Below are 18,193 nucleotides of genomic sequence, written 5' to 3' on the forward strand. Positions count from 1 at the left end.
TAGAGCATCGTGAAAGTGTGAACTCTCTTTGAAAAGAGTCCATGCTCTTCCCAGAATGCAAGGCGTGAACACCATTTACAATATAAGAAAATAAAAAAAAAAAGATCCAATTTTAGAGTAAACGTGATATGAAATAGTAGCTGTGAATGCTGATATTTCCCTTGTCATTTTAAATTAAGACATGTACCTTATTACTTTGCACCTGAAACATTCGACTGAACCTTCATAAATTATTATCTTGACCTATTTTGCCCAGCTAGAAAAGGTGAATGGCAGCCTCTCCTCTGAGAAATTGCTATTTGCTGACTAATTATGAATTTATTGCTCTCAGGAGTGACTTTAATCACCTAGCAATTCAGAAGAGCTATGATTGTGGAATATATGGAGAACCATTTTGACAGGTATTAGCAAAAATATACATGGGCCCTATAATTCAGCCAAAGGCGGTCAGAAATTTTTAAGGCACCGACCGCTGCAGATGAATTTGATCTGATTTAGGTGGGCTAGAAGTTAAAAAATAAAATAAAAAAAATATTCAATGCCAAGTCTAATTCAAGAACCAACACTGAATATCTAGGCCTGGCCTGGCAACTGGAAGTTATATGCACTGACCGATGTTCAGTGATGTCTGCGGAGTCAGCTTTTCAAAATGACCGGGGGTGCCAAACTCAACGGAAATGACCCTTCCCTTGACACTATAAACAGGCTGCTTGTGGCCAGCCCCACCAGGCCCTTTCCTCTTCTGCGTAGACAGACACTGTGCCAGAAAAAAGGCCCTGGCGAGATTGGCTCCAAGCAGCCTGTTCACAGTGCTGCCTCTGTCAGCCACTGCTGCTGAATTTGGAAGACCTGTGGGTAGGAGAGATGCCAGATCTACACAAGGGGGAGGGAGGTGTGAGGTGAGAAAGGCCAGATCCACAGGGAGGGGAAGGGACGGCACATGGATGCTGGTCCCGAAAGTGAGGGGCAGAGGAGGAGACATTGATGATGGGGAGGGGGCATGGATACTGGACATACAAATGGGGAGGAGGGAGAAGAGAAAGTGACCCAAACCAGAAAGGAGGGTGGGAAGGGAGGAAGAGATGCTTGGCCAGTGGAGAGAGGGAGGGGAGAGGTGTCAGACCATGGGGAGCAGGGAAGGGATTCAGGATGCAAGCAAGCGAGGTACGGCTGGGTAGGATGAGTGAACATGGACCCACGAGTGGGGGAATGATAGAGAGAAGAAGAGAGAGTGACCCCGAACAGAAAGTGAGTGGGAAGGGAAGAAGAGATTCTTAGCCAGTGGAGAGAGGGCGAGAGAGACTCCAGTCTATGGGGACCAGGGAGGGGGATTCATGGTGCAAGTGAGCGAAGGGTGGGATTTAGAAGGAGACAGAGCTGAAGTTGGAGTGAGAGAGGAAACCCGCGAGGAGGCTTGAACCTGAGAAAAGGAAAAGTAGAAAGGAATTTTAGGCCTCGGGATAGGAGAATTTTGCAGAATTTTGAAATATTATGGACAGAATTTTCACACACTCTTTGCACTATGCTTTTTAGCGCTAAATGCTAACATGTGCATGTTATCCTATGGACGCGTTTAGCGGTTAGCGCACGCGTTGATTTAGCAGCGCCCTTGTAAAAAAAGGGCCTTTGTGTAGAATTTTCAATTAGTTTTGCCCAGAATTCTGCCAGAAGTAAGTAAGAGAGAGTCTGCCTCGTATAATATGGATTAAAAACCCCTATTTCAATATTTGAATATATTAGCATATATTAGCAGGACATACAATATTGTAGAGGCCAGCTTTACAAATTCTGATAGGCCACTCCATCCAAATAAGTCAAATTCTACTGCAGAAATGGATACAGTGAATGAAATGCAAATTTTCCTGCCCACCTCTTCAGCTCTCACCGTTTGGAAAAGACATAATTAAAAGAAAAAAAAAACAAAAAAACAGTTCGCCCGATGAGGTCACAGATCTCAGTTCGAGAGGCAACATGGCCTCCTCTCCAAACCATCAAATCCAGCACAGTTCCCAGAGCTACTCAGCCTTCTGAAACTTGCAAGTTCAAAGAACAGCGTAGGTGGGAAAAGTTTTCAGGAGTTGTTTGGTGCAATAAGTGCTACGAGGCCTCACCCAGCTCATTTAAATTCTGTCTTAATTGGAGGAGAGGCTGCATTATAAAAACACTCGCTGGATGAGGGACAATTTTGGAGCCTCTCAGTAAACTAGTATCCGCAAACAAAGGAAGGCTCGGAGAGAGAGTGAGAGGGAAAACCATGGCAGGTAAGTACATTAAAAGACTGTATTATCCTTGTGTCAGGATTATTATAGAAGGATCAGCTCCTGTAAAGTATCCCAGTCTAATCTTTAGCAGGAACAGACTCGTCATTCAGGCCTCATCTTTATCTTCTCATGGTTCATTAACCCGTTTAGGAACCGCAATGCCTTTTGAGTTTGTGAGATTTAAGTCAAAGAATCACGGCTTGTACTTCAAACACTGGCCTCCGTGATTTATGAATTGTTTTGAAGAGAGGGTTTGGATAAATAATAAGGGCGTGCGGTTCGTTTTCACCTTGTTTCCCGGGTCGTGTTTGGGAAGGTCTGATTTCGTTCGGGCTTTCCCTTGTGTTGTGACGGGCGCCGCGTGGCTACAAGCGCGGGCTTTTTCAGATAAAAAGCAGCCCGCGCTTTCGAAAGAGGGCAGGGTTTCGAAAAGAAAACACGGCATTCACATTTCTGATAAGGAATGGCATATGCATGCATGCATGCACCCACCAGGAAAGAGGGTGAGTTCTTTTTAAAGACTGGACGCTATTGATGGCACATTAAAAAAATTAATAAATTGTGTTTGTTAAGTCGTAGGCCTTTTGGACACATTTAATATAAATACTTGGTAAGAGGACACAGAAAAGACAGTAGTACCACTCTCGCTGTGAACCTGTATGGACCCGATTCACCGGTGACAAGTCAAATGCGCGCAAGGCAAAAGCGCGTGGAAAATTGCGCGAAGACAACTCGGCGCAAGGCAACTCGGCGTAAGACAATTTACCCATTGACTTTGCGCTATAAAGTCCTATTCGCTATTGTCTTGCGCCATAATGACTTGCGCGCATCTGACCGCGCGCAAATGACTATGAACCGATTCACCAGCCATGCTGGCAGCTGCCGCGCGCCCCAACCCCCTTTTTACAAAGCTGCGTTAGGCTTTTTTATCCCCTGTTCTGATGCTCATGGAATTCCTAAGCCGCGGCCAGCGATAAAAAGAGCTAGGGATTGGAACACGTCCACTGCCATTCTGTAGTTATGCAACCACATTCGGCGTGGTTTGCGTACAGCATTTTCCCTCCCCGTCCTAACGGGTGACGGGACAAAAGCGCGCTGGACAAAGCCGCGCTGCCATTTCAGCCCAGACAATTGGGCGCAAGACTCCAGCGCGCCGCTGTAAAAGTTAATTTTAAAGAGCTCCAACGGGGCGGGGGTGGGTAGGGAACCCCCACTTTACTTCATACTGTTCGCGCTGCCGTTGGGGGGGGGGTGCAACCCCTCACATTATGCAGAAAACTTAACTTTTCCCTAAAAAATCAGGAAAAAGTTAAGTTTCCTCTATAATGGGAGGTTCCAACCCCCCAACACCCCCCAACGGCAGCACGAACACTATTAAGTAAACTGGGTGGTTCCCCCCTCACACACCCCCGTCGGAGCTCTTTAAAATTAACTTTTCTGGCGGCACGCTGGAGTCTTGCGCACAATTGTCTGGGCTCAAATGTCGGCGCGGCTTTGTCCCGCGCGCGAATGACTGTGAACCGTCCTAATGGGTTCACAATCTATCTAATGTACCTGGGGCAGTGGAGGATTAAGTCCAGGGTCACAGGGAACAGCATGGGGTTTGAACCATTACACCACCCTCTTCTCCAATACAATAGCAGAAGTGAGCCAAGTATAGAACAATGAAGCCATTGTGACATCACTGCTGAGGTTGGCTCTTAGGCATTGGTGGAATGAGGCATTATGACATCATGACATCACAATCTCATCTCTGGAATGTTGCTACTCTGGGTTTCTGCCAGGCATTATGACACCAGGGAAAGGGATTGGGACTTGTATATTGGCTTTTTGCAGTTACACAACCACACTCAAAGTGGTTTACATACTTGTAGAAGTACTTCAAGCATTTTACCTATCTGTCCCAATGCATCTAATGTACCTGGGGCAATGGAGGATTTAAGTGGCTTGCCCTGGATCACAGGGAGCAGCACAGGGTTTGAGCCCACAGCTTCAGGGTGGTGAGGCGGTTGCTCTAACCACTACATCACACTCTCCTAACATGGCTTTGTGAAAGGAGCCCTAAATCTCTGTGGGCTTCAGGCCAGATACCACAGTGGCAGCCATTGGGGTGGCTTTGTAAAAAAAAAAAAAAAAAAAAAAGGAGGGGGAGTTTAGGTTCTTTCCCTTGGACACAAAATGGGATTTAATAAAACTTTCCCCCTCTTTTTCAAAGATGCGCTAAGCTTTTTAGCGTGCTAAATAAGCGCATGGTATCCTATGGACGCGTTAATGATTAGCGTATGTGTTGATTTAACGTGCACTAAATCCACGCTAAAATGCTTAGCGCGCATTTGTAAATATGGTAAGTATTTCAGCCATAATATTCAGTCTGCAATGGTATATGGCATATTATAGTTTATTTGCAGCTGCTGGCTGACCTAAACATGGATATTCAAGCAGATATTCATGCGCAGCTCCCAGGATTAAGAACGTAAGAGTATCCATACGAGGTCAGACGTCGGAGAGAAGGCTTGTGGGTCAGCCACGTGCAGCGGCTGCCCACATCCCTGCAACAAATGCCACTGAAGGCAGGAAGGAGCAGCAGCCCTCCCTGGAAGGAGGCAAATGGGATCCCCTGCTGACCCGGAAAGGTTACCAGACTTCCGGGTTTCCCCGGACGGCTTTTCAAAACCCAGCGCTTTGTCCAGGTTTTGAAAAGCCACCTCAAATCGAGTCAGGCAGAGAGGCAGTCCACGCGAGCATGGACTTCCTCTCTGCTTGACAAGAGCAGGCATCGGGGCGGGGCTAGGGCAGAACTGGGGGCGGGATTTGGGCATTACAGGTAGGGGATAGGCGGAACTTGGAGGGTCTGGGGGAGCGGGTCTACCATACCGTGGAGCAATGACTGACACTCTTTCCCCTCTCACTCCTTGGCCTGTGAACGCTGCCTTTGAGCTATTCCCAGACCAGACTAGCAGAAATGGATGCAGAGATTCCACACTACAGCTGAGCCACTAGTTTCCCCTTTGTTAGTTATTTTTCTGTACAGGCAAGCCTTGTGAGATACTTCTACATTATCTATGCTGCTTTCTGAGCTACGTTCCTAGTGGAAGCCAGCATATTATTATGATTTATGGCCATTTTTTTGCTGGCCAGGCAGTCAGGTGCTTCACTTTGATTCGTATCCTTCAAAGATCAGTTTTTGTAAAACACAAATGCTGCAAGAGGGGAAAGGTTTCTTTGGGTCAGTGAATTGCATAGAACAAATGTCCCTTGTCCATGTCATCATCACCTTTGTCGGTCATTGAGCACATTGGCTCATTATTTGGGTTACTCAATTGAGAGTATTGCTAAACTAAACCACAGGCAAAAGAGCTGAGATTAAATCATGACAATACACTGGGCGGAAAGAAACTGCAGCTCAATATTTTTCTTTGCCAAAGGCGAGACTGAGCCCCTGTTTTTTTCTGGACCAAAGCCATAGCAAGCGTCAAACTCAAAATTCTATTTTGTAAAAAAAAAAAAAAAAGAGAGAGAAATGTTTTAAGATGGGGCCTATTTACCATGCCAGTTAAACTCATGCTTAGACTACTGCAATTCGCTACTCTCAGGCCTTCCGCATAGCCATCTGGCTCCCCTCCAATCCGTCCAGAATTTGGCTGCACGACTCGTATTCCGGGAGAGCCGCTATACTCATGTTACCCCTCCCCTAAAGTCTTTTCATTGGCTTCCCATCTGCTTCCATATACAATACAAACTCCTTTTACTGACCTGTAAATGCACTCACTCAGCTGCCCCTCGTGATCTCTCTTCACTTATCTCCCCCTATGATCTCCCCCCCCCCCCAGAAGTCCCTCCTACCTGTGCCCTTCTCTTCAACTGCCAACTCCAGATTCCTTCCCTTCTGCCTTGCTACGCCATATGCTTGGAACAAGCTACCTGAATCCTTTTGGTGGGCTCCGTCTCTGGCAGTGTTCAAGGCCCAGTTAAAAGTCTACCTTTTTGAGAGGGCTTTCAATTCCTAACTTTTCTCACCTTGGGTCCTGCATCCCCAACCCTATATGTAATGTCTGTCTGTCCAAGTTAGATTGTAAGCTCATCCAAGCAGGGACCATCGATAAAAGTCAGCCCACCTTTTTGAGAGTGCTTTTCACTTCTATTTCCTCTCACCTTGGGTTCTGCATCCCCCAACCCTATATGTCATGTCTGTCTGTCCAAGTTAGATTGTAAGCTCTTCCCAGCAGGGACCGTCTTTAAATGTCAAAATGTACAGCGCTGCATACACCTTTCAGCGCTATATATTTGATAAGTAGTGAGAGGGGGGGGGGGGCGGTTCACCCCGAGCATGGTCTTGCTAGGGGCACCGGTACCCTTCCTCCTCTCTACCCCCTGTTCCTTCCTGACTCCCTCTGCCGTGTGCATGCACCCCCTTCCCTTCCCTTGTACCTCTTTAATTTTCCCTGTGCAAGCAGCATTATGAAATTGCTGCCCGTGTCGGTGTTGCTTCTCTGTGACATCACTTCTGGGCCTCACACCTTGGATGTGATGTCAGAGGGGTGGCCGACACAATGCAGGCAGCAAGTTCTTGATGTTGCTCCCGCCTGGAAAATTAAAAAGGTACAAGGGACGGGGGTGTGAGGGGGGGGGGGAAGAGCAATGGGCAGAAAAGAGGGCAGGGAAGGGGCACCACTGCCCCAGGTTCCCTTCACCCTCGCTAAGCACTGGTCCCCCCCTTCTCCATCCTTTGTTTTCCTTTTGATCCCATCCTCTCGCTAGATAGAAAGCTTCTGAATTTAGTCCACACATTACTAAGCATCAACTGCTAGCAGAGATTGATTTCTTTACTAAACGATCACCGGGCATTGCCCGGATATTTATTTTCCCAATCTTCCAGCATCGATAGTGTGTGGAGTGTGTGGCGCGGTGGTTGAAGCTACAGCCTCCGCACCCTGGGGTTGTGGGTTCAAATCCAGCGCTGCTCCTTGTGACCCTGGGCAAGTCACTTAATCCTCCCTAGCCCCAGGTACGTTAGATAGATTGTGAGCCCACCGGGACAGAGAGGGAAAATGCTTGAGTACCTGATTGTAAAAACCGCTTAGATAACCTTGATAGGCGGTATTTAAAAAATCCTAATAATAATAATAATATTCAGTGATTATGGCTGGAACTTGGACTTAAACAGCATTGGGAGTGTCATCTCTGCGAGCCTGAAATCTATGCCCCCCCCCTCACTCATCCCCTTTCCCACCAGCACAGTATTTTTCCCCAGATAGTAAGTCATATGTATACCAAGTTTGGTTGAAATTTCTCCATGCATTTCAGAGTTATGCTGGAACATGCATACAAAAATTCAAAACTATCGCTCCAAAACAAAAGCACCACCCAAGCCAAGAAAGCTAGCTTATTACTTAAGACAAACGGAGAGGTGGACCCACGCTCTTCCACCCAAGCATCATGTAATTTAATTTATTTCTTATATACCGCTAAACTCCATTAGGATTCTAAGCGGTTTACAGAAAAATAAACACTAGGGTGCATTAAAATTATAAGTAAAATAGGTACTTAGATATTCCCTTACTGTCCCGAAGGCTCACAATCTAACTAAAGTACCTGGAAAAATGACAATTAGTAGAGTAATGAAAAAATAAAATAGAGATAGATGAGAAAAAATAAGAAAATAAACATTCTAATAAGACTACAATGGTCTAAAGGACTTTGAAAGGTTGAAAAAAGAGGGGAGATAAGAATAGATGCAGAGGGAGAACCGTTGAAACTATAGAATTCTTGGGAAATTTAAATGAAATTTAAATAATAAAGTAGGAAACAAAAACCAAGTGGCAAAACAATGAATGAGAGTTAAAAATAAAACATCATAAACTAAAAAAGAAAGTCCAAGTTTAAAGTTAGCAGGTGGGAGCAAACAAAACGGCTGAGAACGATTAAAGGAAAAAAAACAACCCACGGAACACAAACAGGCCAGGCCGACGATCGTTTTGTGGCCGGTAACCACTGCTTCAGGGCCTTAGCGTCAAATCCAGGTTATCAGTACGCAGGTCCTAACTGATGCGTTCAACCTCCCCCCATTCCCTCCTTATTCTAGAACTAGTAACATTAATGCACTCTGAACAAAACACCCAAGAATTTTGTGTCTTTTTCCATCAGTATTGTGGTTCCTTTTCTTTTCCCCCAAATTTGCAAACCACCTCAATGTCCTTAAGAGGCAGTATATAAGTCTTCAAATAGACATAAAGTTCCTCTTTATGGGACTAGGGAGTGACACTAGAAGGCAGGCTCAGCTTGAGTGAGCAATGGTTAGTCTCTCCAGATTGGATTATTGCAATTCTATCTACCTCAGCCTAACCAAGAAAAGCCTCCACAGACTTCAGCGGATTCAGAACGCCACAGCTAAGCTTGTTTTCGCGAAAAGCAAATTTGATCACGTCTCACCACTCCTGTCTAAGCTCCATTGGCTCCCAGTAATCCCCAGGATCCACTTCAAATGTGCGTGTCTGGCCTACAAGATCCTACATGGCATCCTTCCTGCCATTATCCCTCTATCCTGGAACTCCCCAACCCCTACTTCCTCCAGATCCTCCCAAATTTTTAAACTATCCTTCCCTTCCATAAAAGGTATTTCCCATGTAGGCAAACTTGGGTCATCCCTCCCCTTTAGAATCACTGAGATCTGGAATAACCTCACCTCCCCTCTCCGAACCTCAAGCTCCCTCCAACTCTTCCGCAAACACCTAAAAACCTGGCTATTCTCAAAACTGTAACACTTCCCCCCTCTTAGGCCTCTCACCTTCCCCCTTTACACCTAACTCTTTAATCTCTCCACTGTAGTTCCTCTCTCATCTTTCTTCCTGTAAACCGTGCCGAGCTCCGCATTCGTGGAGATGGTGCGGTATATAAACCCAAGGTTTAGTTTAGTTTAGTTAGAAGTGCATGGTATTGAGGGTCGTAAATCCAGAATCACCACCAAAGACATGAAGGTTTCTTTTGTTCAGAACTTAGAAGCGAAGAAGGCTAGTCTACATGAAATCAGTTGACCTATTTGCCGCTCTGATACCAATGTCCTTGGGTTTGATCTATGCTCTCTAGATTTTGATGCAATCGGAAAGTTGACTCAGCTTTTCCAATTCAAGAACAGACAAAACTTTCTTGGAAAAGCTTTCTTGGAAAGCTTCCATCTACCTCCCCAAGTGTCGGTTTCATTTACTATGAAATGGTGCTGGCGACTCACAAAGGTTGCCCAACTCCTGGCCAACTAGTTCGCGAACCATACCAACTTCATGCTCGTAATGCAAGCGATTTTCTCTTACCAGTCCATGTTTCTGATGTGAGCAATGAGGTAGGATCTTGACTGAGAATGTTTCGCCGCAGTAGATGTATAGTTATAGTGAGTGAGTGAGTGAATGAACAAAAAACCAACAACTTTAATACAAATAATAACTTTATTTTTCTATACTGCCAACACCCAAAAAGTTCTAGGCAGTTCACAGAGTAAAAAGACGGAATATTCCAATGATGATACAAAGCACACAAAAAGGCAATACAATATTTCTATAATGAAAAATACAGTATGAAACTATGAGATTGTCATTAGTCAAGTAATAAATGTTTTGAACAAGTGGAGGGGCAAAATCGAAAGGGACGTCTAAGTCCGTTTACGCCCATCTTGCAAGTCGTCCAAAGTTAAAAAAAAGCCTAAGACACATTTTCGAAAGAGATGTCCAACTTTTTTTAACTTTCAAAAATCGTCTAATTATGCGTCCTGCCAATCTGATTGTCCAAGTCACTAAATCGTCCATCTTTATACCACATTTCTGTCCAACTTTCCATCCAAGTCCAAAATGCCTAGAACAAGCCCTGTTGGATGTGGGAGGGGTCTGCAAAGTGATGGATTGAACACCCAGACATGCCACCTAAATAGTGGGGTACCTTACAGGGCACTGCTGTGAACTTCACAAAAAGGGTGCCATGGCTTCTCCTCACTAAAGTTCCCTTATAGGTTATGGTGAGCCCCCCCCAAAACACCTCCAGAATCCCCTAGACCCACTTATTTACCACCCCAATAGCCCTTATGACCGCAGGAGCCACTTATATGCCAGTCAAAAAGGGTTTTGGGGGTGTATAAGGGAGTGCACATGTTTAAGTATCAATGCAGTGATTACAGGGGCTTATGGGCATGGGTCCTCTTCTCTATGGGCCCCTAACCCACCCCCAAGATGACTTAAGCTGCCTCTGGGCTGGACGACTAGGCTTTCCTATGCCAGGCGGCCAGGTGATGATGGTCTGGAGGCTGAAATTTAAAGTTGTGAATAATATTTTTATGGAGTTGGGGGGTGGTGATCACTGGGGTAGTGTGTGGGGGTCTGTGTTATGTGTTTGCAGTGCTTATCTGGTGAGTTTAGGTGGGTTTTTGTGACTTAGAGCATGTTTTACATGGTCTAAGTCACAACGTCCAAGTTCCGTCTAGGCTCTATTGTAAAATTTTCGGTTATACTAAGTCTAAGCCGGCCCACGTCCCGCCCAACTCCCGCCCTCGACACTCCTCCCGAAACGCCCTGTTTAGCTTTGGATGTTGAGCGGCACTATGAAGGCCTAGGTCATTTAGAAATACATCCAAAACACGGTTTTATTATCGGCACTTGGACGTTTTTGAGAAATATTCGTCCAAGTGCCGACTTAGGCCGGTTTTTGGACGTTTTTCTCTTTCGATTATGAGCCCCATAGGTCTTAATCAGTTTTCTTAAGGTACAATAAGATACAGATTGTTGAATCAGACCGTCTAACCATACTTGAACTTTACCTGCTTGATAAGCCAAGATCGATCAAAATACTTTTTATAACGGCAATATTTGGGATTGGGAAAAGTAAATAAACCAGTATGCCGAGTAGACCTAGTCGAAAAGTACAATTCCAACATGAGAAAAGAGATATAACGGAGCTAATCCAAATGACATCTTATAGCAAATACAAGCAAATTTGAAAAGTGCTCTTGCTTCCATTGGCAACCAGTGCAGCTGACGGTAGGAAGGGCTGACATGGTCCTGTTTTTTTTTTAGTCTGAAAATTAAACAGACCGTTGTATTTTGGATTAACCTTAATCTTCCTAAAATGGTTTTATAAACTCCCAAACAGATTATTTTGCGTGTCTGGCCTACAAGATCCTACATGGCATCCTTCCTGCCGTTATCCCTCTATCCTGGAACTCCCCAACCCCTACTTCCTCCAGATCCTCCCAAATTTTTAAACTATCCTTCCCTTCCATAAAAGGTATTTCCCATGCAGGCAAACTTGGGTCATCCCTCCCCTTTAGAATCACTGAGATCTGGAATAACCTCCCCTCCCCTCTCCGAACCTCAAGCTCCCTCCAACTCTTCCGCAAACACCTAAAAACCTGGCTATTCTCAAAACTGTAACACTTCCCCCCTCTTAGGCCTCTCACCTTCCCCCTTTACACCTAACTCTTTAATCTCTCCTCTGTAGTTCCTCTCTCATCTTTCTTCCTGTAAACCGTGCCGAGCTCCGCATTCGTGGAGATGGTGCGGTATATAAACCCAAGGTTTAGTTTAGTTTAGTTTAGTAGAGTCAAGAATAGATAAAAATTAATGCTTGACCGAATAAACTAAAAGAAGTAGGGTCAAAGTATTTTTTAATGGAACGCAATTTCCATAATGCAAAGAAACATTTATTAACAAGCATTTTGGTATGTTCCCCCAGGGTTAAATGGCGGTCAACTATAACTCCTAAAATTTTAAGAGAAGCAGTCTTAAATGGGAAACTACATCAATGAAGCCAAGCTGACCTACGTCGCCTTTCGGAGAGTAATTAAAACTGTACTGTTTGACAGATTTATCTCCTAAAGAGAAGCCACACTAAATTTATATTTTTCTTCTGTCTATTTCTGGTGTTAATATGTTGAACTTTCACTATTTGCATTTTGTAACTCGCTGATTGTCCAGCAGACTTCAGTGTGAACCGCCTAGAAGTCATCTGACTATTGCGGTATAGAAGGATGTGCTGAGACTGGAATCGGTCCAGAGAATGGCCACCAGGATGGTCTCGGGACTCAAGGAGCTCCCATACGAGGAGCGGTTAGGGAAGTTGCAGCTCTACTCACTCGAGGAACGTAGAGAGAGGGGAGATATGATAGAGACATTCAAGTATCTCACGGGCCGCATCGAGGTGGAGGAAGATATCTTCTTTTTCAAGGGTCCCGCGGCAACAAGGGGGCATCCGTGGAAAATCAGGGGCGGGAAGCTGCACGGTGACACTAGGAAGTTCTTCTTCACTGAAAGGGTGGTTGATCGCTGGAATAGCCTTCCACTCCAGGTTATTGAGGCCAGCAGCGTGCCAGATTTTAAGGCCAGATGGGATAGACATGTGGAATCTATCCGCAAAGATAAATAGGGTGGGTCATTAGAGTGGGCAGACTTGATGGGCCGTGGCCCTTATCTGCCATCTATTTCTATGTTTCTATGAAGAATAAAGTTATTATTATTGGATATTCTTGTCTTCTTAAATAAAGAGTTTTATCCGTAATTTTATCGTTAGGACTAGCCAGGAAAAATCTGTGTTTTTCAGTGTTTAATTTCAACTTAAATTCAATAGTCCATTGTTCAATCCGATTTAGGATAAAAGGACTGGTTTATTCAGTCTATTTGCCTTTTAGCTACTGATCCAGTTAGGGTAAGGACGATTTTAATAGATGGAAAGCTCTAGGAATTCAATGCAAAAACAGCGCCTAGGGGTTAGGTGCCATTTATAGAATCCTTAGGGGTTGATGGCTTGATTCCATACGTGGTGCATGCCGCGGAAGGCACCTAGAATACTGGCACCTGCCGCGTGTCCATCACGGAAAGGCGCTACTTACAGAATCACAGCTAGCAAGGGCGCCTAGGGTCCTTGGAGAATTGCAGCCAGCAGTACCTAGTGATGCTGAAGTCTGGCACCGCCCATAAACCCGCCCATTTCTGGGTTTCAACATCACTAGGGCCTTCTTTTAGAAAGGCGCGCTAAGTGTTTAGCGTGGATTTAGCGTGCGCTAAATCAACGCGGGTGCTAACCGCTAATGTGTCCATAGGATAACATGCACGCGTTAGCATTTAGCGCCTTTTTAGCCCGCACTAATATTTAGCGTGCGCCAAAACGCTTAGCACGCCTTTGTGAAAGAGGGGGTAGGTGCTGCTAGGTGCCATGGACCCCCATGCTGGTCCCGGAGAGTTTTTAACGGCACGACCAGATATTGAACTACTTTAAACCAATTAAAACACTTACGTTAGGCGCTGGCAGGCGCAATCTTAGTGCCTTAGTGCCCAATTATCAGGCGTCCAATTTTGTGTAAGCTATTTTGAGTGCCATATTTCGAATTACGGAAGAAGTGTATCACTTTATGGACTGACCTACTCAGGGAAAACTATGCACCAATTTTTTTTGTGTGTCCACAAAGTTTAAAAATTACCCCAATGATGTCCTATCTCTTTCCATGCAAGGTGTTGGTCGGTGACAAATAGAATGTTGTCGATTTTGTGTTGATGAAGCCTTCTCTCTTTCACAGACCTGCAGGTGACCAAAACTGACTTCCAAATTCCTTTGAACAAGACAGCACATCACACTACTCGATACTTAGGTGAAAAGCTAATAGTGAGGAGGGGACAGGACTTCAAAATGCTTCTTAGTTTCAACAGAGCGCTGCAGCCTGGAGAGTGCATTGAATTCACCGTAGAGACAGGTAATCTCGGTTGCATTCATCTTTCAGAAGATCATATACATCATATATTACATAGCATAACATAATGACTCTTATATATCGCGTCAAGCCAATGGCTCAGAACGTTTTACAGTAAGTCAACATCAAAACACGACTTGCAAAAATCATAAAAAAGCAAAAACAATATTGAAAATGTAAACAACCCAAATTTAAGAAATTTACGAAATTTTAAATAATTAATTTCTAGCCAAATTTCAAAAGGAACATTATTCCACAATGGAACTGAAGGAGTCTGGGACTGGTCTTCCTAAGTCTTGAACTAAGTTTTCTCTTTAATAAAATGCTGAATTATGTTTAGCTGCAGACCTAACTTATCTCATGATTGTTAAGAAAAGTAACACGTGAAAAGTTTTTTTTCTAGAATTCAGTTGTATAGCCAGAAGAATGTATAAATATCTCTTTAACTTCCTGTTTTCGGGACTTCTGAAGCCAGCTTGGAGCTCAGGAGTCACATATGTATGCTAATAAACATCTGTGCTTTCTTCAAGTCTCTAAGTTTGTGGCTGCCCAAAGTGACCTTTCAGAACTACTGCAAAAACGATAGATCAATAATATCACCTCATACAAAGTTAATTGTACCCAATTGTAAGGAACATATGCCTATCATGATATGCAGATAACAAGTCCACAAAATAGCCGCAAGAGATCTGAACTCAGTGTTGTAGCGAGGGGCGGTGGCGTCCAGCACACCCTCAGCAGGGGGGTCCCTTAAAATTACATTCTCCTCTGTCCCCCCGTACCTCTTATGGTTGTTATCTTAGTGAGCAGGGTCTCCTAACCACTGCTCACTCCGGCTGAGCCTGCCTTTGATGTCACTCCCTACCCCCATGTAGAGGAAGTTTGTTTATTTGAAGACTTGTATACCGCCTCTCGAGGACATTGAGACAGTTTACAAATTTGGAAGAAAAGAAAAGGAATTACAATACTGACAGAAATGACACAAAAGTAAAAGAGGTTAAAATTTACCAAAAACCCCCCAAAAAGGTGAAGTCAGAGAGAGGGCTGGGGCCGGAGTGAGCAGCAAGGGGAGACCCTGCTCATTGCCAGTACCAACTACAAGAGGTATGGAGGAAAATGCATTTTTAGAGAGACCCCTGTGTTGGGAGGGAGGGGGGCAGAGGAGTAGAGAGATGCAGTCCCCCCACCAAGTCGGCGCTTATGGCGTTCCATCGACTTTATTATGCCATTGTCTAAACTAGCTGGAACCTTAAAATTTTTATTCATATCGAAACACAAGTTGATGATAATCCATGGGTAAGTCCAATCCTATACAGTAATTGTCAACCCTACATTTTCAGTTAAACCCCTTACACTCCTCCCTCATTCGTGGTTTCAGCACTCGCAGTTTCGACTTCACGGTTTTTGGTGCCGGGACCCCCCCTCCTAGTGATTCAACCTTACCTGGTGGTCTAGCGGGGACTTGGGGAAGGAGCGATCTTCCTACACTCCTGCCCCGTGCAGAGCCGTCATCAAAAAGGGCTGTTATGAGTTCCCGTGGTCTTATGAGACTACAACGGGAACTCACGGCAGCCATTTTGATGACGGCTCTGCACGGTGCAGGAGCATAGGAAGATCGCTCCTGCCCTGCGTCACCGCTAGACCACCAGGTGAGGTCTGGGATGCAGGAGGGAGACAGGGGTGGGTCAGAGTCAACTCAAAAGTTATTCATGAATTTTCAATATTCGCGGGCCGGCTCTTCCCCTAACCACCATGAATATGAAGGGGGTGAGTGCACTTTGGAGCTATTGGATAATTTGGAGATGTCAAATTTGCATTTTGTAGAACAATGATTAGGTCAGGGGTGTCTAACCTTTTGGCTTCCCTGGGCCGCACTGGCCCAAAAAATTTTTCTGGGGCCGCACAAATGCTGCAGCAAGACAGAGGAGGGAGCCGGCAAGACAATAAACACACGGGGGCAGCAGAGGAAAACACTGCATTGCCCTCGACTAGGGCCACACAAAATACTTCACTGGGCCGCATGCGGGACACCCCTGGATTAGGTGAACTATTCTAAGGAACAAATTCCATTCTAACTTGGCAAACGCATGTATAAAGGCTCCAAGCACATTTGGAGAGAATAGCCCAAGATAATCTCTATCCATTCATGCAATTCATAAATTGTCTCTACTCAACCTGTGATATGCTCACCAACAGACAAATCATTCTGATATACTGAGGGTGGGCAACCACTGTCTTCAAGGGCCACCACCCAATCAGGTTTTTAAAATTTCCACAATGAATATGCATGAGATTGATTTGCATACAATGAAAGCAATACATGCAAATTCATTGTGGAAATCTTGAAAACCTGATTGGGTTGTGGCCCTCAAGAACCATAGTCGCCTACCCCTGCAATATACCATCATATAGACCACTGTCACTCAAACTTTTTTATAGCTAAACAGAGCAAATGTTTTTCTACAGCACATTATAATTAAAATTGTAACTTGCAAAACCAACAAAAAAATTTAAATTTGAGAGTTATTTATTTAAGGTTTTTTTTGAAGCTACATATGGGTAATTGTAGCAACGGTGAAACTAAAGCAGATAGAACAGAATTGCTAATCAGTGCGATGGATGGGCTTGTTTTTGGGTGCAAATTAACTCAAAATGTGGCTCAATAGTTAACAAGAAAACACGCATTTTATCATCCGCCATCTGCAGTCGTTCTCTTTTTAACGATTTAATTCTGTCAGGGCTGAAAATCCAAGTTTTCAAAGAAAAGAAGCCTTGATTGCTTTGTTGCTTGTTAGAATAACTACTATATAAAAAATAAAAATAAAATTAATTGCCATTAGTTTTCAAAGATCAATCACGTCAATGAATGTTGCTTGTCTGGGCGGTTCTATCCTTACGCATACAGGCGTTCATAACATCGACAGACTCTTGCATTAGCAATGTACATGACACCTATTCTAGTGCATTTATGAAAGGAATTTTTTAAAAAATACAGTAAAATTCTGGAATCTGTTGTGATACAGCCCAAATCTCTTCGGGGTACACCACTCTGCTATGGCACACAGTTTGAGAGACATTGACATAGGCAAATCCAAAGTCATCTTTTTCATATATAAGTCAGAGGCCTACTAATGCAAAAGAGCTCTTAGGCCCTCTTTTACAAAGGTGCATTAAGCGTTTTAGCGCGGATTTAGCGCACGTGCACTAACCGCTAACGTGTCTATAGGATAACATGCACGCATTAGCATTTAGTGCGTGCTAAAAAGCTTAGCTCACCTTTGTACAAGAGGGGGTAAGTTTGATATGATTATATTTTAATTATATTTGAGATATGAATGTGCTTTGCTTCATGAACATGGCTGTTTTTCTTTTTTTTTTTTTCTGTTAAAGGACCCACCCCTTCCAAATCTTATAAAACAAAGGCTGTGTTCCCTCTTTCCAGTTCTGAGAGCACCAGCTCCTGGAGCGCCATTCACGAGGCCAGTGGTTCCGAAGACATGGACATCATTCTCTCCAGCCCTGCTGATGCTGTTGTTGGATCTTATAACTTGAGTCTTCAGGTCATCCCGGAGTGCAAAGGCCAGGCCACCTCTAGCGAGCTTGGCAAATTCATACTGCTGTTTAACCCTTGGTATTCAGGTATACCTAGAATAGAAACCTCAAGGCATTATCTTTCATCTCTATGAGGAAGGTTAGACATCTTTTTCATCATCGTCATTAGAGAATGACACGGTGACAAAATTCATCACCGTTCTCGTCCCCGCGGATAACCGCGGGAAATAATCCCATGTCATTTTTTTTGTGTCTATCTCAACCTCAGTCCTTCTACACCAGCATTCTTCAAAGCAAAGCTTGCGGGTCAGTGGTTGTGGCCATTCATACTCTGATTCTTCCCTCTCTCCTTAAAGAATGACATGAAGATGGTTTCCTGCGGTTATCCACGGGGACGGGAACGGTGATTAATTTTGTCACCATGTCATTCTCTAATTGTCATTTTTCTATTTTAGTTCAGTCAATTATACCATCTCGCCTTGATTACTGCAACGTTATTTACCTCAGCATTACAAAAAAATCTGCCTTTATAGACTGCAATTGATTCAAAATACTGCTGTGAAATTGATTTTTGGGAAACGTAAATTTGACCATGTGACTCCGCCTGATTTCAGACCTCATTCGAAATGTAAGCATAGGCGGGAATTTAATAATAATAAACAGT

The 18,193-nt window shown here is 44.2% G+C and overlaps 1 protein-coding gene across 2 annotated transcripts in view; it reads left to right on the forward strand.

Moving 5' to 3' along the window:
• Positions 1 to 2,143: 2,143 nt before the first annotated feature.
• The window catches only part of LOC117345581 (protein-glutamine gamma-glutamyltransferase E-like), a 37,987-nt gene continuing 21,937 nt past the window's right edge, over positions 2,144 to 18,193 (forward strand). Inside the window, exons 1-3 of one of the 2 annotated variants that reach the window (XM_033914427.1) lie at positions 2,144 to 2,261; positions 13,807 to 13,980; positions 17,368 to 17,616. In XM_033914427.1, the coding sequence (XP_033770318.1) occupies positions 2,255 to 2,261; positions 13,807 to 13,980; positions 17,368 to 17,616 (430 nt within the window). In that variant the 5' untranslated portion in view covers positions 2,144 to 2,254. Of the gene's footprint in view, positions 2,262 to 13,806; positions 13,981 to 17,367; positions 17,617 to 18,193 lie in introns of those variants that run through there. The other variant, XM_033914428.1, reaches the window with a different exon arrangement.

Source organism: Geotrypetes seraphini, chromosome 11, assembly GCF_902459505.1.
Source record: "Geotrypetes seraphini chromosome 11, aGeoSer1.1, whole genome shotgun sequence".
In the NCBI taxonomy this organism is placed as follows: Eukaryota; Metazoa; Chordata; class Amphibia; order Gymnophiona; family Dermophiidae; genus Geotrypetes; species Geotrypetes seraphini.